Source organism: Onychostruthus taczanowskii, unplaced genomic scaffold, assembly GCF_017590055.1.
Source record: "Onychostruthus taczanowskii isolate IOZ18803 unplaced genomic scaffold, ASM1759005v1 scaffold55, whole genome shotgun sequence".
Taxonomy (NCBI): Eukaryota; Metazoa; Chordata; class Aves; order Passeriformes; family Passeridae; genus Onychostruthus; species Onychostruthus taczanowskii.
This window is the reverse complement of record NW_024503124.1, coordinates 783,584-806,827: the sequence shown is the minus strand read 5'-3', so window position 1 is coordinate 806,827 and position 23,244 is coordinate 783,584. Positions and strand designations below refer to the sequence as shown.

The following is a 23,244-nucleotide window of genomic DNA, read 5'->3' as shown; positions in this document are numbered from 1 at the left end:
TGTTTGCAGAAATGACCTTTTTTCAATTCTTAGATTGCTGTGTTTTGACACTTCAGTCCAGAACCATAAGAGATTAAATTACACTCATTGATTCAATTCTTTTTCCACAAGGCAATTGATTGAAGAGTGCATGGGCAAAGGAAATTACTGTATCTTAGCTAGATCTTGATGAATAATTTTCTCATTAACCTGTGATAATTTTTTTCATGTGGTGAAAAATGCTAATTCATTAATTAGTTGTTAAGTTAAATGTAGGCTGCTGTGGTGGAACTCAAATTTTGAATATGAGATGTACTAGTATGTATGAAGTTTTAGATAAACTGTATCAATACCTTCCCAGGTATAGACCTCATTCCTCAAGTGAAGATAGAAGATTTAAAGCAGATGAAGGTGAGTCTTGACACAAGCTTTTCAGGAGGTGCTCCTGATTGTTTGTTTTAAGTAGCCAGGATTTTACCTGGCTAAAGTCAATATGGCCACAGAAGAATTGATCCATCTTCTCTTCTTTCAGGCTTATATAAAGCATTTAAAGAAGCAGCAGAAAGAGCTGAATGCCTTAAAGAAGAAGCATGCCAAGGTATGATCATTAAGGGTTCTCTGAGCCCAGTTTTAAGCAGTTTCTCACTAGCACAGGCAGTTCCTGATTAAATTACAGGGGCAGACTAAGGGGTGCTGGTTGGGCTCCCAGGAAGGGCATGCATGTTTTTAGTGGACTGAAATGTGCTGCAGGGAGCACACATTCCCCTTTGTACGCCTGCCTGGGGCTGGCTGCACTTGGTGTGACCCCTGCAAACACTCCAGGCTCACCTTTGTCAGGGGGGGTTTTTGTCTTGCTCCCTCTTGCACGAGTTTTGGCAGGGAGCATGGAAAAGCCAGGCAGTAGTGAGGGGAGGGAGGTGGTGCTGCGATGAAGAAAGCACTGCAGAAACTGCAGACTCACCGGAGAGAGCTGGGATGTGTAGCTGAGAAATACAGAGCCCTGCTCCTCCTCCTTTGTGTCTGTGTTAACCACTTCATTGCCAGCTGTTCCTTGGCAGTGACACCACAATCACATACATCTCTGCCACAAATACACTCCGTGTGTAATCACAGCCAACTTTGCCCTGCCCTCTTTCCTTGGAAAACCATTACTCTTGTGACAGAAAGAGTTAAAGTAAGTGAGGAAAATATCCCAAGTTGGGAATTTTGGCAAAGGAAATCCACAAATCCATTCTGGGCTGTTGGGGCAGTTGCTCCCTTGCTCTCTTTGCTTATGAATTCCCCTGCAGATGTGATGCCATGTGGTTGCCTGGGCATTTCTGGTGTCAGTCTTTGTGTTCACTTTCCTGACTGTTGTTTGGGCCTGGGACACTCTGTACAATGAAGTATGGAGAAATTACTTTCCATAATTGGCACTTTTTTGGGGTTCTTTGTATTGAAAGCCATGTAAGGAAATTAACTGGTTACATTTCAGCCTCCTTACTGACTGCACAGGGGAAATGAGTGATTTCTGCATTTCTGTGTTGTGTGCAAATCCCATGCTCAAAGAAAGGTGTCTGTCACCAACATTTTTTGATACTCACAGTTTCTAGATCTTCATAGGGCTGATCTTTTGGGGGGCTTCTAATTTTTAAACACTAATTTGTCATTTCATTGGCCAGCAGCCAGCAATTTGCTGTAGTGTGGGGAAAGCAGACACACTCAGGGGTCTCTCCCTCACACACACGTGTGACCCACAGGGTGTCTGAGCCCAGGCTGTGCTTGCTAGCATTAACCAAAATGATCCATCTGCTCAGGCTGCCCTTGCTTCCCTGACCTGAGGAGCAAATTGCCAGCCATGATCTCAAATGGGCTGCACTCAGAAGGGCTCTCAGCATCCCTCAAGCACAGCTCCTGCATATCTGAGCCAGCCTGTGTGCTGCTGGGGGCAGGGGGTGAGCTCTCCTAGCAGCAGAGCCTGCCCAGGGCATGGCTGGCTGAAGGCAGGGCAGCTCCTGCCGTGCAGAGAGCCAGCAGTGCTCTCAGGGTCTGCTGGCTGTGCTCACCACTGCTCCTGCTGCAGCTCCTCAGGGGGATGGAGCAGGGCTCTGCAGCTGGGGAACCCGCTCAGCCTGAGCCTGAGAGCACCAGAGCCAGCCTGGCTCTCCCTGACACAGACACTGCAGCCTGAGTCTGAGACAGGCTGAGCCTGAGAGCAGCAGAGCCAGCCTGGCTCTCCCTAACACAGACACTGCAGCCTGAGCCTGAGAGCACCAGAGCCAGCCTGGCTCTCACTAACACAGACACTGCAGCCTGAGTTTGAGAGCACCAGAGCCAGCCTGGCTCTCACTGACACAGACACTGCAGCCTGGGTTTGAGACAGGCTGAGTTTGAGAGCACCAGAGCCAGGCTGGCTCTGCTGCTCTCAGGCTCAGCCTGCAGTGTCTGTGTCAGGGAGAGCCAGGCTGGCTCTGCTGCTCTCAGGCTCAGCCTGCAGTGTCTGTGTCAGGGAGAGCCAGGCTGGCTCTGCTGCTCTCAGGCTCAGCCTGCAGTGTCTGTGTCAGGGAGAGCCAGGCTGGCTCTGCTGCTCTCAGGCTCAGCCTGCAGTGTCTGTGTCAGGGAGAGCCAGGCTGGCTCTGCTGCTCTCAGGCTCAGCCTGCAGTGTCTGTGTCAGGGAGAGCCAGGCTGGCTCTGCTGCTCTCAGGCTCAGCCTGCAGTGTCTGTGTCAGGGAGAGCCAGGCTGGCTCTGCTGCTCTCAGGCTCAGCCTGCAGTGTCTGTGTCAGGGAGAGCCAGGCTGGCTCTGCTGCTCTCAGGCTCAGCCTGCAGTGTCTGTGTCAGGGAGAGCCAGGCTGGCTCTGCTGCTCTCAGGCTCAGCCTGCAGTGTCTGTGTCAGGGAGAGCCAGGCTGGCTCTGCTGCTCTCAGGCTCAGCCTGCAGTGTCTGTGTCAGGGAGAGCCAGGCTGGCTCTGCTGCTCTCAGGCTCAGCCTGCAGTGTCTGTGTCAGGGAGAGCCAGGCTGGCTCTGCTGCTCTCAGGCTCAGCCTGCAGTGTCTGTGTCAGGGAGAGCCAGGCTGGCTCTGCTGCTCTCAGGCTCAGCCTGCAGTGTCTGTGTCAGGGAGAGCCAGGCTGGCTCTGCTGCTCTCAGGCTCAGCCTGCAGTGTCTGTGTCAGGGAGAGCCAGGCTGGCTCTGCTGCTCTCAGGCTCAGCCTGCAGTGTCTGTGTCAGGGAGAGCCAGGCTGGCTCTGCTGCTCTCAGGCTCAGCCTGCAGTGTCTGTGTCAGGGAGAGCCAGGCTGGCTCTGCTGCTCTCAGGCTCAGCCTGCAGTGTCTGTGTCAGGGAGAGCCAGGCTGGCTCTGCTGCTCTCAGGCTCAGCCTGCAGTGTCTGTGTCAGGGAGAGCCAGGCTGGCTCTGCTGCTCTCAGGCTCAGCCTGCAGTGTCTGTGTCAGGGAGAGCCAGGCTGGCTCTGCTGCTCTCAGGCTCAGCCTGCAGTGTCTGTGTCAGGGAGAGCCAGGCTGGCTCTGCTGCTCTCAGGCTCAGCCTGCAGTGTCTGTGTCAGGGAGAGCCAGGCTGGCTCTGCTGCTCTCAGGCTCAGCCTGCAGTGTCTGTGTCAGGGAGAGCCAGGCTGGCTCTGCCTGACACAGACACTGCAGCCTGAGTTTGAGAGCACCCGAGCCAGCCTGGCTCTCACTGACACAGACACTGCAGGGATCTGCAGGAGTAAGTAAGCAGGAGAGAATTGTCCATGATGCTTAAGGAGAGAAAAGTCTAATGCTTTTGCATCAAAAAATTGGCTTTGGAAAATGCACCATGGCTAACAAAAATTGTGGTGCCAGGCTTACCAGCACACGCCCCCCTGCTGGTGTTGTTCTTTGGTGTTATCTTCCACTCACTTACCTCTGTTCAGCATTTCAGCCTTTTTGGCTGCAGCAGCTACAATAGCATTCTCCAAAATCCCTCTGTTGGGATTGCTGAAGAGCAGATGAGTGCCCTTGGGAGCAAAGAACATGATCCAAACCTCTGTCCAGGAGGGAGCTCTCAGCCACTGCTGCTGTAGTATTCCTTGTGTTTGACTTTTGAAAAACAGTGGCAAATTCATGTAATTGTCACCATTTTAAAAAAAATCTCCTTGTGCAGGAATAACTTCTCTGGAATCTTAGCTCTGGTAACCTGTGCTTTAGGTAGTTTTGAAAGAATATGTCCAATCACTTCTACATACTGTGCAGAAATGCCATTTTTTAAACAATGCTTCCATAAAAACACCTGCATTTGGCTGCTTTTGAGGTAGAGTTTTTCCTGCCTATGTTCCCTGAAGTATGAATCTCCTTAATGTCCCAGTATGAATTAATATCCATATCTTATATTCAGCTACAGAGCAGCTGATGTGTCTGAATGATGACCTTTAGTTTATATCTCTTCTTTATCAAGTTATATGGTGAGTACTGTTTAGGGGAATGACCTGGGGTGGCATCACAGGCAGCTGGGCACAGAAAAGGACATTTCTCAGTCAGCCAACTTCACTTTTTAGCAGCCTGCTTTTATGGGCCCCTACTTCATTTTAATGTTTTTCAGAGCTGTCAGGTGGTTTTTGTGCTCTTTGGGCTAGACAGAAGGGGAAGGGTAGTGAGGGATTACCTTGATTTATTCCCTGCCAGCCCAGCAGCTCAACAGAGGATTGTGCTGTACAGTTCTAGCAGTCCCAGACACAGCAGGGATGGTCACAAGTGCCCCTAGAGGAATTTAGTATAGTTCTAGACAGTAACCACAAGTGCATAATTGATCTAAATCCCCAAATTCATCTGCTGCACATTCATATTGACATTGAAAATATGTAGAGTTTGAATTAAAGCCTAGTAAAAAAGAGCATGAAAAAAAATCTCCATTTCACAATGCAGAAGTAGGAGTACAAAAGACGAGGGGACTCTAGACAAATAAAGACATTGAAAATATGTAGAGTTTGAATTAAAGCCTAGTAACAAAGAGCATGAAAAAAATCTCCATTTCACAGTGCAGAAGTAGGAGTACAAAAGATGAAGGGACTCTAGACAAATAACGTTCTGCAACATGGATTTTTAAACTGGAAATGTTAGTTCCTTCTTCTTATTTCCCCATCCTTGTATTCTGTAGTGAGAATCCTCCAGACCTCAGTTTTCAGCTGTGCACAGTATTCATGTTGCTTTAGGGAGATACTGGACAGGAATAACAGTCTGTACAATGGGAATTTATTCCCTCTTCCCTTTGATAGCCTGAGCTGGGATTTCTGTACTTGTGAATATATTCATGTGAAAGGTGTGCAGGTTCAGTGGGCTTGAGGAAATCACCAGAAGCTGCCTGAGGAGACTTCTACCTGCAGACCTGTTCTGGAACATGTTAGCAACTGAAACTTTGCAGTTGAAAACAAAAGATGCTACAAAAAACCACTCCTGTTTCTTAGAGTTTTGGCAGAAGCTTGGGCAGAAGTCTCATGCTTTGCAGGGTTTGTTCTTAGTCCTTTATGGCAAGAGTTGGACAGCTCTGCTCATTCAGAGGGGAGTGGGTATTTTGAGATGCTCTCAGTCACTTCACCTGGGGCTGGCTGCTCCTGTCAAGCTCAGTCATTCTTTTCACTGTCCCTATTTCTCCCTGCCTGGTTGGTCACTGCAAACACCCCCTGGTGAGGCTGGCATGTTTTAATATTGACAGAAGCAATGTGCTTCCCTTTAAGTCCTCTGTGGAACAGCAAATGCAGTTCCCCACCTGAATGCAGCTCTTGGAAGCTGTGTGTGTTCCCTGGGGAGGTGCTTGGCAGGTGTTGGAGTGCTGGGGCACAGCCCACTACTACATTTTTGAAAGCACTGCAGCATTGCTGTTAATGTTTTGGTAAAAGTGCTTGTAAAAGTATTTAATTAGCATTTTTAGAGGAAGAAACAGTGATAAGGCAAAGGTGTCTAGAGAATAATAACAATAAAGAGCAGTAGAATAGCAAGTGTGGAGAAGATGTAAAAAGAGCTATAAAAAATAGAGGTAAAGTCCTGGGTGAACATGTTTTAATTAATGAGGTTCTTTTTGGCCAATTGGCTAAAATGCAGGGCACTTGGGTATTAATAAAATAACATGAATGAAAGAACCATTTTTCCTATTGCAGTGCAAATTTAATATTTGCTGCTCTCTGTGCTGGTCAAATATTTGCATCATTGCGAGCTGCTGTTCTGATAAAGGAAAATAGGAAGTTAAGTTGTGTTGCACAGCTTGCTGTCCCTTGCTAAAGGAGATGTGTGTGCCTCAAGGTGGCATTTCTTAATGATGAGAGTGCTGCTGTCACTGGGGATCGTGGGCCAGACCTTCAGGATTGTACTTAAATGGACATTTATTCCAACAGATGACTTTTTTCCCTGTCATTGCTTTGTTCTAAAAAGTACCATATTTTTAAGGTTCACTGCATGTTTTAATTTTTCAGACAAAGAAGAAATGTTTTAGTGCTTGTGGTGGAATACCTGGACTGTTTAGTACCACGTGGCTAAACCAGATTAAATTCCATAGTCAAAACTGCCCGTTTGTACACTGATATTTTCTAGGCTGTAAGGAAATTGCCCATCAAAAATCCAGCACCTAATGGTAAGGCCCTGCTGTTTTCCAGGAGCACAGTGCCATGCAGAAGTTGCACTGCACACAGATTGACAAAATAGTGGCCCAGTATGATAAAGAAAAGGTGTCCTATGAGAAAATGTTGGAGAAGGCAATGAAGAAGAAGGGGTAAGATATTTTTTAAAATTATTTTTCTTTAGACTTAAAATAGATTTGATATCTTCTGCTTTTGTGGTCTGGAATAAAGTGTTCAATAAAAAAGGGCATTGCAGCTTGAAGCAGCATCATCCTTCAGCCTGAGAATGAGCTCTGGCAATGGGCCATAAATGCTGGACTCACTCTGCCTTTCTCCAGTCTTCTGCTGTCAGAACTTTAAAAGTGAAAGCAAAGGATTTGCCTCTAATTTTATTTCTGTGGTCTGGTGTGGTCTCACTGCACTCCCCAGGGAATGTCACTGTTGTGTTCAGTGAGAGCAGACTAAAGTCCTCAACAGCTCTATCACCAGAAAGTAGCAATGTTTGGATTTTAGGGGAAAAGCTGGCTTTTAAATCCTGGACGTTTGAAAATAATTGACTTTTGCTGTGCTGTTGAGTTGAAGTTTTTTTTTTGACAAAAGACTTACAGACCCTCAGCTGGGATAAATGAGTCTTACTGCTTTGACTGGATGGAGTTGTTGTGACTTGCACAGGCTGATGGCCTGGGATGTTGTCTGTGTGAGTCTCCTGTTTGTCCCAGAGGGGTTCCTGGAAGACTCTGATGACTTTACTAGAATGCCTAATTCTAATCAGGGGCTCAGTGGCAGGACCTGCTCTGCCTTGCTGCTCATCTGGCAGCAGTTCCTCCTCTCCACCTTTCCCCGTGTCCCTGGAATTTCATCAAGACAGCAGGAATTACTTCAGTTCCAAACCCAGCTATGCTGACAGTTGCTCCTAATTTCACATTGTTGTCATCTGGCAACAACAGCTGGCAGCAGCTCACTCACTGAAACCTGAACATAGATGCCTGTTTGGCACTGGGTTCTTCCAAGAATGCTTTTTCTATAAATTACTTGGAATGGTGGAGGGTTTTGAGCACGTGTTGTAAGCTGCCAGAGGAACAGGACTGTCAGAAGGAAACCAGGTAAGGAGAATTCTCCTCGCTAAGTTATTGAAAGCTCACAGTTCATGCTGTACCATTTTTGTTCAAGACAGGAGAGCTGTGAGCACACAAATACTTATCATCTATGGAGTTTCTTCCAGAAAACCACTACTTCTCCCAGCAGAGAGGGGACAGCTGCAGGATTCATTAATTTAATGTGGCTTTGATTCAATTTCATTGAGTATACCACAGCAGAAGGTTACTGGTACAGCTGGATTTGTAGTTACAGTCAGGTTATTTCCTACAGTGCCAGAGAATTGAGCTCTGGGCACTGCACCATAATTATTGTGGGGGCAGAAAGGTTTCCCTGTGCTCTGGTATTTAAGAATCTCAGTGTTCCTGTTGGCCTGGGAAGGAGCCAGTGCCTCTGCCTGTGCAGAAAAACAGCCAAGGAAGGTGTGCCAGGAAGCTCAAGGTGGAAATGGCTGTTTCTGTGCAATAAATGTGGGGAAGTCCTGGACAACAGCGCTCTCCAGATCACCCCAAAAGGGCACAAGTATCAAAGCAGTCCATCATTTGATTCATTGTTTGAGGTCACTTCGTTGGCTACCTGCAGCATCTTTTCTTAATTTTATAATGCATGGACACCAAGACCTTTATGCTAGTTTCATATTGTGTGTTAAAAATAAAATTAGAAATGACCACTCCAGAAGCAGCTTCAGTGCAAAGCCAGACACGGTTCCTTACCCCAATTCCATGCTTTCCATGGACTCCAGAGCTCTCAGACACCTGATGGCTCTTTCAGTTTTACAAGACTAACTGCATACATCTGATTAACAGCCAAATCACGATCAGTATCTGACAGACTGAAAAAGTGAAAACACTTTTTAATGCCACAGCAAAATATTCTAAGGGCTTCTTCATGGTGAGCCCGGAAAGCCCATTCTGCAAGGTACTTATGGCCACCCCAGCTGTGCAGAGCATTAAAGGACATGCTCAAAAGTGAGTGCATTGGTGGACACTTGGAAATTTTATTGAACTTAAATGATTGATGACTCCAGAGTCCCGGGTTCAGTGAGTACAGGACATGCTCCATTTCCTTGGCTGTCAATCTGGAGCATTTGCAAGGAATAAAAGTTGTAAGAGAGCTTGTAGAACACGTTTTCAAGGCATTCATATTGAAATTGTCAGATTATTTCCTGATAAAAAGGCCTTTGATAGGTGTAAAGACATCTTTCTCTTCTGATCTTGTTGTGCAGTTTTTTTTGCGGTCCATTTCTGCCACATGGCGTGACAAATGCCGAGTGCACATTGTTCAGCAAAGTAGGATTTTTTTAATCACATGCTAATTCACTGACAGATGGACAGGATTTTGCTCCCTGTGCTATTTCTGTCATGCACTTGAAGTGCTTACAAATCCCAGAGAGGCATATGGGTGTAGGTATGGTTGTGTTCTCCCTCTGAACTGGAGTCAGGGCACACAGAGATCCTTCTGGTGGTTGGGACTGCCCAGAAATCCCAGTGTGTCTCTGTGTGTGAGCTGGGTAGGTGGCCCTGCCTCAGGCTGGCCCTGGCTGTTTGTCCCCAGCTGGTTCAGCCATGGGCTGTGCCACCACAGCTGGGGCAATCCCATTTTCCATTGTCCCAGGCTCCAAAGGCTGGGAGTTGCCTTGGCACATGATGAAAGCTGTGTTTCCAGAGGCAGCATCAGCTGGTGCTTTGGATGTCTGGGGTTCTGAAGAGTCCAGTGATTGAACTAAAGAGGCTGTTTTGGGATAAAGTATGTCTGATTCACACCTAAGAGTCAATGTTTTTCACACTGATCAACAAGCCCAATATTCCACAGCAGCCACACCCTGATCCAGTGTTGTCAAAGACACTTCCCTTTCAGCTGCTGGCTTTTTCAGGCAGAGGTAACAGTGGCCAGAACCTCTCTCTGTGACTTTAGATTGCTTCCAAAGTGTCAAATCAGTGTTCGAAATACCTACAAAATTTCCCTTGCTCTGGGTAGAAAATGAATGACCAGTGGCCCTTGGAAAAACAAGACACAGTATTTTCAAGAAGGGCTTTCCTGGTGCTGTTTGGTGATAAAATTTTCTGCTCATTTCCGTAAGTTTAGCCGTACTTTGATATGAAAATAGGATTTTAACTTGTTAGGAGTTTCACAAATCTCCTTTTCTGGAGCAAACATGGATTAATGTTACTGCAGTCAAGCAGTGACCATCGTTACCAGGGCCAGCTGAACACGTCCCTGCCCAGACACAGAGCTGCATCCCTTTGCATCAGTGGCTGATCCAGCTCAGAAATGTGGCACTGGTGTCCAAACAGACTTCTCCCAAGGCGCTGTTTTATTCCAGGCCCCTCCTTTGCATTCACTCATTCTCACAGAGGGACACCCACACTTTCTGTAGCTGTCCAGATTTAGTGCAGCCACATCGCCCTGGGAGGCAATTATTCAGGTTGCATGGCTTTCTCTGTCTCAAACCATATGTAAGTAAACAAATTCCTTTTAAAACAGAGTCTAAAATCATGGCAAGGATAGGCCTGTAAGTTTTCAGGCAGAAACTGGTTTCTCTTGGCAAGGCATTATGAGCCTGGAAAAGGAACCAAGTGTCATAAATGGAGGTGCCTGACACATCCTCAGCAACAGAATAATTGCTGGGCCAATCTGGAATTAATCATGTGGTGTTTGAATTGACTGATCATTAATCCAACAATATTTTGTAAGTTGTGAATGGATTGCCAGGAGAAATAATTTCATTCCAATACGGTGCAGCACTTCAACTTTGATTAACATTTTAATTAGTAAGCGCTGACTGAATGGGGAGATGTTTAACTTGTGGCACACATTTGCAATTTTTCTTTTTTTTTTTTTCTTTTTTTAGAGGAAGTAATTGCGTTGAATTGAAGAAAGAAACGGAAATTAAAATTCAGACACTAACATCAGATCACAAATCTAAGGTAAGCAAACAGCCAATTTTAACACATGCAACTTCTGAAAGAGAGATTTTGAGACCCAAGTGGTAGTTAATTTTCTTGGAAGTATATGAATCATTTTCAGCAATAATAACATGTTGAAAAGAATGGAAGTAATTGAGTATCTAAAAGTGTTCCTTAAAAAATTTTTAAAGCAACATCAATTTCCTGCTGTTTTGAACTTTTTGAAGAAAGCACCATATTCATGCCTCGTGAAGTGAAACTGGTCATTTGTGTCAGCTCTAGTTAAACAAAGAATATGTGTTATATGAAATTTGGATGCCAAATACATTCCCAAAATACATACATAAAGAAGTCTCTATTTCATTTTCCATCATTGTTGCCTTGCCTTGGCAGTCACTGTCTTAGGGAATGAGGAGCCCGAGTTGCTCTTGAACCAAATGCCTTCTTACTTCTAGTGTTGCTTTCTTTTGGTTTTGTCCCATGGCTTCGTTGCTTTGTTTTCTCCAGGGTCCTGGGGAATAAAAGTGCCCTGGGCCTCAACCTCAGCTGATTTGGAAAAGCTGTTCCCAAGCTCCTGGCTCCCCTGGAGCTGCTCGGAGCTGTCTCCTCTGTCCTTCTGTCCCCCTGCTGTGTCCCCTGGCTTCCTGTCCCTCAGGAAGGCTTATCCAGGACTTGCTGGCAGCTTTGGAAAGCTGTCCAGACCAGAGGTGGCAGGGACACCAGGAGGCTCACCCTGGACCACATCAGTACTGGAGACTGACCCCAGAAAAAGCTGAAACCCGTGAAAAGAATCAGACAAGAGCAGAAAATACACACAAGCACAGCCACATCTTGGAGGCTAGAACAAGTTCATTTTGATCTTGCCTTCTTTGAACTTGATTCTCTTCTCCACATGAAATAATATTTTATTATTTTATTATTTCATGTGGAGAAGATCCTCATTTTCTAAACAAGGTTTGCTTTCTTGTTGCTGCCCTCTCAGCTGTAGATGTAGCGAAGGAGCAAAACCTAAAGGACTCTCTTATCTCCCTATCTTCTTCCTCTATGAAAAGTCCAGAGCCCTTTCCTTAAACAAAAGCAAATTTGCTAAGTCAGAAAACAAAAAAGTTCATTCCTCTCTTAGTGAAACAAACTCCCTGAGGAGCACTGGCTCCCAATCATCCAGACATAAGCTCCAAAACTCAGTTGAAATTACATTACACAGAATTTTATTTGCTCTGATCTCTCTCTCACCTGTATCACTCATAGTCTGGAGTTAGGTGTCATTTGCACACAAGGAACATCCAAATGTTCATTAATCTTCCAAATCCAATAAATGTGACTCATGTTCTCCCTTTCCACGCATATATTCAGTTTCTGAGCCCTGTTCCTTTCACAATCCTGCTTTCAAACTGGCTCCTTTTAATTTAATCCATACCTGGAAAAAAAAGATTGATTTTTTTGTCCACTCCCATGTCAGGTTTTAGGATGACATTTTGAAAGGAGACTTAAATGTAGGATTTGAAATGTAAGGCTTCAATATAAGACTTGAAATTTCATGCTTCTGATTATTGGATAATTCCCAAAGAACTCCTCTGCAAGTCATCCCCTTCTGAGGATTCCTCTAATGATTTTCAACGTCCTGCTCACTGTGGTTACATCAAAATTGTCCAGATTATTTACCAACATCTTTTGTTTCAACTACTGTGTGTGGGCCCTTGAATTATTCCTGGAGATCATTCCAAGTTTGCAAGCAACGGGTTGGAAAACGGTGCTCAAGACCATAGGGAAATTAACTCTTATCTTAGATGAAGGTAGGTGCAATTAAATTAGATTAAATTCTGAGATGCTGAATGCATTACACTGATATAGTGGGAGTTTGATTAATTAACAGTTGTTCAGTATTTCTCACCATTTGGCCCACTAATTTTGATATATCAGATTCAAACCTAATTCATCTTTAATTACAGCTCGTGTCCTCCAGTACAGCTCTGTGCCACAACGTGCCTGCAGACACCTTTAGCACCAAGGAGACCTTTTCATCTCCAAAGCTCCTCCTGTCATGAGGAAACATCCAGGCCGAGTTTGACATAAAATACTGAAATGAAATCTGAATGTCCCAGCGTGTACTTCCCACACAATTAACCTAGCAAATGCAAATTACTCGCCTGCGTTAGGAAAGTAGGTCCCAATATCAAGCAGGCAGAGGATGAAAAGAAAAAAAAGGAAAGATTACTTCAAAGATCATTCCTGCTTGGACTTAGTGACTAAACAAACTTCTTGCATATATGCTGTGCAAAAGAAGGTTCCTTATCAGCATTTTAATTAGTCTCCTAGGCCTGGTGTAGGGACAGATGAAAGGACAGGCTCACAAACTCAGTCTGCAGAACAGGAAGGAGAGAAGGAAGCTAATGGTTATTTTTCCTGTCCTTTAGGACAAGCAACACTGCCTTAGTAGCAGAAAGTAGGACAAGAGCACAGCCCAGTAAAAATTAAATAGTCATTTCAACTATGGTGCTAATAAATTGGAGAAAAGCAGGGGTGCTCTCTGAACTTACCACAGCTGAACTTTGAAGTGTCACAGATCTGCAGCAGAACTGGATTTCAGATGATTTAATGGCCATGAGTTTTAAGTTCTTTGGAATCTGAGTCAAATTAGGTATTTAATATCTTGTAGCTGGTGTTTGGCACATCCCTTGCATCCGTCTCACAGGTTATATCTTGCTGTACCTGAAATGAGACTTCTGCCTTGGTGGAGATGGAATAAAAGAAAGTTTCACATTTCAAGCTTCACAGGAAAGTTTGTTTCACAAGGAGGTGTACCTGCCTCTCAGACTGCCTGCTGCTTCTGGAATTAGCAGCACATCACAGCACATCTGTCCATGAACACAGGCAGGGTGTGCTGATTATTTCCTCCTTCCTAGATCAAATACTTTATCTAAGTATTGCCACACTGTCACTTTGCAGGGTTTGTCTTTGGGAGTTGGACTCAATAACTCTACGAGATATGATATGATCCTGTGGTATCAGTGTACCTGAGATTCAGAACTCCTGCCTTCAGGTTCCTCTGTGGTTTATAACATTCACCATTTAAAAACAATTATCACGTTATTCATTTGCAACGAGCCTTGAGTCTTCGTTCCTCTGTGTTTGTTTTGTAAACTCTCTACAATTAAGTCACAAAATACTCACTTCCACCATGGCTTCCACTATTTATTTCACAATTTTATCATTTTTATTGCAATTTTTCTTTTTATTATTTTTTTATTGTCTTGTATTATTTTTATGTCTTTTTATTATTTTTTATTGTCATTATTCTTTTTTTGTGCAAAGTTCATTTTGCATTTTCTCTACAGTGTAAGGGGGCCTTAAATAAAAGCAAACTCTTGTTTGTTTACTGGAATGCCTGTGGTGGTGGTGAACACTCTGCCTCCTGCTCCCTGGGCCAATAACAGCACTTGTCTTTTGGAAATACTAACAATTTCTAACACTGGGAGTGTTCTGAGGGCACAGTCCCTTTGCTGCTGTGCTCCAAATTACACCCAGGATTTTGAACTGATGACCTGCACCATTTTTAAGTCAAGCTGTGGATGGAGCTGATTCCATCTGGAAACTCTGTATTGAAAATAAATAAGGAATGTGTTTTCCTAAACCCCTCAGCCATGGCTTTCAGCTCTCCTAAGTCCATCCTAGGTCCCCCTGGGGGCTGGTAAGCCAGATGAGGTCACTGTTGAGAGGAGATTCATACAACTAACTCAAGTGTCTTGGTGCTTGAGGCCCTGGAGATGTAAGAGGAGCATTTCCAGAGAGTGTGAGAGTGATAAATCCTGCTTTGGACCTGCCCACATTGTCACATCAGCAGTACCAGGAGCGTGGGCTGAGCTTGGCCCAAGCTGAAGCACCTCAGGTGGTGCCGTGGGTGATCTGGAGTGTCTGCCCCTCAACCTCTCAAAAACCCCATCTGAAAAGTTCATTTTCCTTCCTTCACAACATCCAAGCATTTATTTGTACTCATTTCAAAACTGGATCCTCATGTTTCTCAGGCTCTGAAGGCAGCACTGATGAACACCTTATTAAAAACACTACTCCCACAAACTGCACCACATCCTTCACATCATTTCATGGTTGACAGGTCTGGGCTTAGTTGTACACTTGCCCACGTGCACAGAGAGGAGCATGGCTCATTTTTCTGGAGGCACACTGACTCTTAAGCACCCTGATCAATTGGGCTTGTGTTAGTCATACCAGCTTCTGCTGCAAAAGCCTTTTGTTGTTTTCTGCAGAAACTCCAGGGTGCTCTCTATCAGCTGCTTGTTTGGATATGAGACCACCATTTAGCTATAGTTAAGTGCAAATCTGGCTTTTGGGTAGTAGTAGTCATCCTGCTCTGTTCCAGAATTACTCACTTCTTTATTTCATTAGATCCCTTCTTTATTGGGCAACATGAGCTTTGGGTAAGAGGCCCTTCAGAGGAGCATCTCCAGGGCAGAATGGAGAATGGGGCTGATAAATCCTTCACTTTTTTCACCTTTACCACTATGTGCAAGACAATCTGTTCTTCATTATGCAAAACCCAGCCAAGATATTTAGCTGGAGTTTGCATAATTCTCTCTCTTCCTAAGCAAAATGGTGGCAATTTCTGTTAAAAAGGATCAAGTTTGCTTTCATGGAAGATGATCCAGATGTTATTGGTTGTAGTTGATTGCCTGAGGATGGATTTATTGGGAGGCACATTTTGTATGCCATTTATGGAAAAGTAGGATAGCATGTCAAAATACCCAAAGATAATCATCAAAGGTTAATAAAACATATCTTTCAATTAGCTTCTTTTTGAAATCAATGAGCACGATATATTATAATAACAACTCTGGTGAGTTAGGCTTCTTAATACTGTCTCTTGGGAACATTCCAAAGCTTTAATCTCATTATTCTTGTGAGGCTTGGGAGATAAGCAAGGGAAGAATACTTGTCAGATTTCCTGCTGACTTAATGACTGTAAAACAAAGACACGTAGCCCATCTTCAGATTCAGGTTGTACTAAATACAGGATTTCTCTGTAAATGCTCTGTGTTTGTGAAACTGTCTGCACAAAATCAAAGGCTATCTTTAAGCCCTCAGAGAAATCCTGCTCACCAGGTTTTTCCATTGTTAAGTTCAGTACTTTCAATGCATATATTTTTCTTGGCAACAAAAGTGTGAAACTTTTATTATTAGCTCGGTGTTAAGAGAAGGTGTTAAAACAATGGTAATACAGTGAAGAGCCTATTTATTCAGGGCACTTTAGGTAATAGTGTCTTAATGGTAGGGGTTGGTTTACATTGTTTTTATACCCACCCAGCAGTGCCCTCAGTGGCTTTGCTATCTCTGAAGCAGCTTCATTTGTGCGACTTCATTTTTCACAATTTAGCTGCGTTCTTTAGAGCCCGTTTTATGCTTGTCTCGGCATCACCTTCAGCAGCAGGAGTTGTTGCTGTGTCTGGGAGCCTCTAACAAAGCTGGTGTTGCCTCCCTGCAGGTCAAAGAGATCGTGGCTCAGCACACCAAGGAGTGGTCCGAGATGATCAATACGCACAGCGCCGAGGAGCAGGAGATCCGCGACTTGCACTTGAACCAGCAGTGCGACCTGCTGAAGAAACTGCTCATCAACGCTCACGAGCAGCAAACCCAGCAGCTGAAATTCTCCCATGACAGGTGAGCAGGGCCTGGTCCTGAGCGCTTGGTTGAGGTCTGCTCTGTGTAATGCTTTAGTTTTTTCGCATTGGAAAGCAGGGTGGAAGTAAAAGAAGCAGCCATGCAAGGTTTGGGTGGTGTCCTGGTGAAAGATGCGTCTGCCGGGGAAGGTGGGAACCTCTCGGAATGGAAATTGTGAGCCCCTTCCCTCCAAATTATTACAACTCTGAAATCGCGGGGCTGTCAGGCAAAGCTGTGGGAAAAGGAGCAGCAGTTCTTTACTGTGCGTAACAAACAGACAGACAAACCAACGGACAAACAGACGGATAAACAGACAGACAAGGAAAGAAACAAACAGACACAAGCAGATGGACAAACGGACAGACACACAAACAAACAGACACACAAACAAACAGACACACAAAAAGACACACAGACAGACAGACAAAGAGACAAACAGACAGACAGACAGACACACAGTCAGACAGACGGACAGACCAACAGCCCCATAGCAGAGCCCGGCCCCAGCCACTCCCGGCCGCGGGCGCTTTCCCTCCGCTGCAGTTCCGGGCGCGGCCACCAGGGGCGCTGCTGGCTCCCGGCCGGGCGGGGCGGTGGCTCCCCGCTCCAGCAGGGGGCGCCGTGGCTCGGCCGCGTCTCCCTCAGGCGGCGATGGCGGCCGGGCCGGGCAGCGCCGGGGCTGAGGGGGAACCTCGGAGCGGAGCTGGGAGGGCAGGAAATGGAGCAGAAACTCTGCGGCTCCAGCAGGAGCCGGGGTGTGGGGTTACAGCGCAGTGAAAACCCCCCAGAGCAGGGCAGAGGAACGGCGAGGCCGGGCAGCGGCGGCCCAGCTCCCGACCACGGCCCGGAGAGGCTCCCTCAGAGAGGCAAGGGACTCGGGGCCCTGGGCCTTCCCCTGAGATGTGAGGGTCCCTTCCAGTGAGGCCAGGTGTTAACAAAGTCCCAGTGCAAGAGCTGCTCCTAGGAGCAGAGCCTCACTGGCGGTAGGAGAATATCGTAGCAGACAGAACCCCGCAGTGATGGCGAATCCTCCCCACAGCAACCGCAGCATCTCCCCTTGGATCCTGCCAGCCAGAGGAGCTGAGCCCAGCCTCACCCCCCAGCCAAAATCTCCTGCAGTCTCTGCCCTCCAAAAGAAAGCCCCTCACCTAGGAGAGTACAGCTGCATCCTTCCCCTGCCTTGGCCATTTATTTTGTTTCTCTTAGGTACCCAGTCGTTATCGTCTCTTAGCAACAAATGGGACAAAATTCCCTGAGAGAAAGGAAAAAAAATAAAAATCCTAACCTCCAACAGGTAGATGTAGGAATGGGCTTCTTAGCTGATTTAGATCATCTGGACCTCCTTAAAGGCAGCAGAGGTGATGAAGCATTGGTAGTTGGCATTGACTTTACCCAGGAACTTCAATTTGGAGGCTGGAAACTGAGAAGTATAAAATACAGAAATATCCTTTGGAGTTGCTGTCAGCACTGCTGGCTGTAAGAAAGATCCATGAGAAGTGAGGTCGAAAGGGGTCGCAGGATGAGCTACATTAGACTGATGTGTCTATGTGACTGTGTATGATTACATTATCCTGCTATAATCACATACATTATCCTGCTATAATCACACAGAAGACGTTACAGGACACTAATGCTTTTGTAATTAACCATCCTGCCTATTTGAAATCAAATAAAATTAAATGCATGTTATAGCACGGTGCTGAAAATGGTGGTAAGTAGAGGAATCATTTCTTTATCCTATGTTCTCTTATCTGAAGCAGCCTAAAAGGATATGGAGATAAAATATGTGTGTACACAAAATATATATATTCATGTGTAGATTCATACGTAATTGTCCTCAGCACCTTTCACATAAAATGGGAAAAGAAATGAAACAAATCTCATTTGAAGAAGGAATTGGAATGATTTTTTAAAATTCCTGAGCAAAAAGCAGCGTGTCTTTGCGTCAGAGAGAACACATGCTGGGAGCTGCAAGCTTTTCATCCAACAGAGAATTGTCCCAGCAAAAGGCTTGTAGTGAGCTCATCTTTATGTTAATCTCTGTGTTAACCCTCTTCAAGCTGCCCTGCAAAACACACCCAGTCAAATAGGGAGTCCACAAATTGTTAAATTATTACACAATTCATCATTCAAAAACCATTAGCCAGAGGAAGGTGCAGTCCTTGGTTCTGCACCTCTAAGTCATACTCGGCGGCATCAGCCCAGGAAATCACATCACTTTCTTCTTTTTTGAGTCTTTTTTTCCATCCTGTTTGAAATTCATCAGAATGCTTGGGAAATGATTTACTAATATATGGCTTGTAAAAGTAATTTTTTTGTTTTCTTTTCCATGCATAGTTCCACGTTCTCTTAACTTTGCTAGAAGCTGTCATTTCAGCCTACCAGTATATATACACTAAGGCAAAGCTTCAAGTTTTAAAAAAGCTTTTTTCTCATCGTTTTAGTCTTTGGGTTTAGAATTTCTGTGTCCATATGTTGTTTAAGCATCCCTCTATCATTTCTTGTATGTAATTCTTATATTCTTAGCAATGCATTTTGCTTTCTTGTTAGAAATCATTTGTGTTCAGTCCATGTATTTTGCTCTGTGTTTAAAGGTACTAAAAACCAGATCTGATAATTTACATCCTTGGAAATATCAAGAAGCCTCTTTGTTCAGCTGTCCCAGGAGTAACAACCTTCAATATTCTTTCTGCTTTATTCATTGCAATTTAGTGTGTTTTTGCTTATTTGGGAGTTGTGTGCAGACAGCGGACTTTGCTGTTAAAAACAAATTTAAGACTGTGTCTGAATCTATGAATATCTCAGAAGAATTTGGACTGTGAGATATTGAAAAGTGAATAACAATGCCCCAAAGAGGCATCACACTTGATAATTTGTAAACTTTTTAATGTAATGTATCGTGTGTAGGAGGACATGTCTTTATCTTAGAGGCCAGGAGGCAGTTCTGTGCACAGGAGCAGGGAGCTGTGTGAGGGCAGCGTGGGGCAGGCTCTCGGCAGGCTGTGCTCCCCACTCCCCTCTCGGGCTGGGCCATGGCTGGGTATTGTTTGTCCTAGAGCCAGTTCTTATAAGCCCTAGAAAAACACTTAATACACCCAAGGATAGCTCAGCTACACTTTGGGGGCATAAAATAAGCAGGATGGCTTCTGCGGTGGTGGTAGAAACAAAAAAGGTTTAATAAAGGCAAAATAACAAACAGAAAAACTCGAGCCAGGCACAAAGGTCTGCCCCTGGTAGAAACACTTCACAAAAGCCCCTCTTCTCTTTTGTTCTGTTCTTTTCTACTTGATTGATCAGGTGGGACTTTTTGGCTTCTATCCACTTAGGTGTTCTCTGGTGTTGGTGAAGTCCCTGAGGCCCTATGAGGTGGCTTTCCACCTAACGGTTGAGAGAAGCTTCTGGGCTTCCTTCCTTTTTTGGGGGACAAAGGTTAGTTTTGCCACTCTGTCATTAGGGGGCACATTCCTACAGCTGGGTATCACAGCAGAGGGCACGGGGCTGTGGCACAGATCAGAAATCCCAAATGATGCAGTTGCCTGCTGTAGGAAAGGCGCTTTCCCTCCACGGCAGCACAAAAAGCAATTTCTGTGCTTTGGGCTCATTTAAAAACAAAGCAGAAGGCAGCAGATACTGCTAAAAACCTGATGCTTATTGAGCTCCAGGGGTGCTGAGCCCCCTGCATCCCTTGGCTGATCTGGAGCTGGTGATCCTGCAGCAGCTCAGGAATTGGAGACCTGAGGCTGTGATTCACAAGCATTATGCACTCCAGGTAAAATAACCTGAGAGAAAGAGAGAAATTGTGTGGTGGGTTGTTTTTTTTGTTTTTTAATAGAAGAAGCGATTACTATTTATTCAAACAATGCTGGTGTCAGAAAATGACATGTTAATGCACTTTGATGTCATCTAAATATATATATAAATTCCAAGGATATACTTACATGCTGAAAGTTAAGTATCCCTTCAAAAGACATGTTTGTATAAATTTCAGAGGTGCAGTCACTATGACTCAGTAGAGAGTCAGCAGCTAAATCTTGGCAGTTCCACATTTTTCAGAATCCCTTTTTCTTTTCTTTACCTTCCTGGCTTATCTACTTGTTCCAGTTCCAGGAATCACCACTGCTTGTGGGAGGGAGAGTGTTTTTGCTGGAGACAATGTGATGTGTTGGCCCTGTCAGCCACCTCCATGGCCAATGCCTCATTTCTAAATCATCAGTGATGCACGGTAGTTCTCTAATCCTCTTAACTTCTTCCACTCTAAAGTTGTATCTGATGCAAACAGGCCAAGTCAGTTTGAACACCTACACTGACTTTTTCATATCCTTCAGCACAGTCATGAAAATAAATTTTATTTGAAATTTGGAGTGAAATGTGTTTTCAACACATCATTTTTTTAGAACCCAGACTAATTTTTGCTGTGATACCACTGCTTTTAAATCTATATTCAGGAAATGTTTCACCTTATGAACTCTCGGAGGAAAAAAAAAAAAAAAAAGCACCACAGTTGTTTAATAAAAATGTTTAAAAAGCTCTCTCTTTTCACAGGAAAGGCTGAAAGGTGCACTGAGCCAGTAGGAGAAACCAAACACAAGCCTGACCATGCCTAAACCACTGTTTCCAGGCCCATAGGCCCAAAGTAAAAGCTTTAAAAGGAAATGTGTCAGTTCATACCACAACTAGCAAAGATTATTACTGTTGATACTGCTGTTACCTTCTGAGTGCAGGATTTGTACATTTTTTAGGCAGTTGTAAAAGACAAATTGCATTTTTTGATAGTAGCTCGTAGTAGGACTGCTCATATAATAGGGAGAAAAGAAGGTGTTTTGTACCCTTTTACAATATTCTAAGTGTGAAAATGCTTTGAACTCATCTTTGCAATTATATTCTCTGGAACAAATGGAGATTTCTGGCTGCCTGCTCAAACGGTGTAAGTTCTACCCAAAGGAAGGGAATTTTAGTGTTGTTTGTTTCTTCCTCTTCCTTAATACTTCAAGGAAAAAGTAACCCCAGTGTGGAGGAACCCAACCTCCACTGCAGTTGCACCTCAGGCATTAATGACTGTGTTTGCTTTTGCTCAGGGAAAGCAAGGAGATGCGTGCCAACCAGGCTAAAATATCCATGGAGAACAGCAAAGCCATTAGCCAAGACAAATCCATCAAAAACAAAGCTGAGAGGGAGAGGTAAGTATCCCTTCCTGATAAGGGAAGAATGCTTCCAAAGGCTGACAGGGGAAGCTGTGGATTAATTCCATTAAAACCATGCTTTTATGGATGGATACCAAGGTCTAAAGATTGTGCTGGATAAATTTTTAGATGACTCTTTTAGGAAAAAATTGTGATTTTCTCATATTTATCCTTTTAATAACTAATGCCCTGATCATCTTTGACTGACTAGAGTAGGTCCAATCACACTATTAAATTTTAATTATTGTACATCCAGACCATTGTATTTTTTTGCTTTTTCAGTGAGATGAGGGCCTGACTGAGAAGGGAGCAAAAGCAGAATCTACACAATGATGTCTTATAAGCCTTTGGGGTTTCCCCTTCCCTTTGGCCTTGCCATCTGGCTCGTTGTTTCCTTTTTTACATCCCCTCCTTGGCACTGAGCTATTTTGGTTCCAAGGCTGAAGCACGTCCCTTGGGTGCTGCACACCCCCTGCTCCTGAGGAGGATGAGCTGTCAGAGCCCTCTGTGGCTGTTTGCTTTGTTGTGTCAGACCTCACTAATGACTCCGAGGGAAATCTGTTCCCACATCTGAAAGCAGTTCTGGTTTGTGGGCTGATTCAACTCTTTGAACTATTTTTGTTCTCTGTCATGGCAGAAATCTTAGGAGGAGACACTTGAGTTATTTTATGTAACTATTAATAGTATGTTTATATTTTTGCATGAATAGCATCTTTAAGAAGCTTGCAGTATTGATAAGCGTAACTTTGCTTATGATCATCTGATGATTTTTTTCCATTACCACTCTTAAGACACACAGCACTTTTTATATACCAAAACTGACAGCAGAGTGCAGCAAGGGATGCACAAATTAATTAAACAATTGGTTTTGAAGTTTTGGCAACCACTCTTGAGTAAGGAAAAAGCAAACTTCATTCACAGAAGTCAAGCCTTCAATCATACAGCCAATATGCAGGGAGATATCTGAGTGTAAAGTTCTGTGGCCAGAGGAGTGTACAATTTGCCATTACTCCCAGCTGGTACAGATAATTAGAAAACAAAATACACCTGAAGAGTTTGTGATTCTCTCTGTGGCAGCTTTTGGGCTTCTTTTTTTCCAATGAGTCTTCATGGAGAACATTTTCATTTTTTCAGGCGAGTCAGAGAACTGAACAGCAGCAACACGAAAAAGTTCCTGGAAGAGAGAAAAAGGGTAACTATAACCTTGAAAGTCACTGGGCACTGCTTCTGGATGTTCTTTTTCATTCCTCTGTGTTGAGAATCCAGCTCTTGTAGATTTTTGTCTTTGCTTTGTTGCACATACTTGTACAAGAAAAGATCTGACATCTATACAAGACAAAGCTATTTTGAATTAACAGAACTACTCATCATTCCTGTGTGTTTGCCAAGTCTGTGTATTATGTGCAATATGTATAATATGTATCTATTCATTATATCAATTAATAATATAATAATATTAAGCTTTTATTAAGATTGGGTGATATACTAGGCCTCCTGTGATGTTTTATGCCACCTGAATGGGGCAAGACAGCATACATCTGTGTATCTTTCAAGCAGGTTTTTATTTTACTTGTTAATAATGTGTTATATTCCCCCCCCCATTATTTTCTCTCAATCACAGCTGGCAATGAAGCAGTCAAAGGAAATGGATCAGCTGAAAAAAGTTCAACTTGAGCACTTAGAAGTCTTGGAGAAGCAGAATGAGCAGGTATCTTGTTTTAAAGGCTTAGGAGAAAAGCAAGCTAGAGAAAACAGTAACCAGAGTCAGGCTGAGTAGAATCCTTCTGAATGTAAGTCTTTACCAAAATGGGGACTTTTTCCTGGTCACCACCTACTTTGGGAGTCAAAATGAAGAGGTGA

At 44.2% G+C, this 23,244-nt stretch overlaps 1 protein-coding gene across 3 annotated transcripts in view; it reads left to right on the top strand.

Moving 5' to 3' along the window:
* Positions 1 to 23,244, top strand: part of PLCB4 (phospholipase C beta 4) — a 186,483-nt gene that overhangs the window by 156,767 nt on the left and 6,472 nt on the right. For all 3 annotated transcript variants that reach the window (XM_041417199.1, XM_041417200.1, XM_041417198.1), the window contains 8 exons: positions 341 to 390; positions 512 to 577; positions 6,570 to 6,685; positions 10,480 to 10,555; positions 16,029 to 16,204; positions 21,280 to 21,381; positions 22,519 to 22,576; positions 23,006 to 23,092. In XM_041417199.1, the coding sequence (XP_041273133.1) occupies positions 341 to 390; positions 512 to 577; positions 6,570 to 6,685; positions 10,480 to 10,555; positions 16,029 to 16,204; positions 21,280 to 21,381; positions 22,519 to 22,576; positions 23,006 to 23,092 (731 nt within the window). The remainder of the gene's footprint in view (positions 1 to 340; positions 391 to 511; positions 578 to 6,569; positions 6,686 to 10,479; positions 10,556 to 16,028; positions 16,205 to 21,279; positions 21,382 to 22,518; positions 22,577 to 23,005; positions 23,093 to 23,244) is intronic.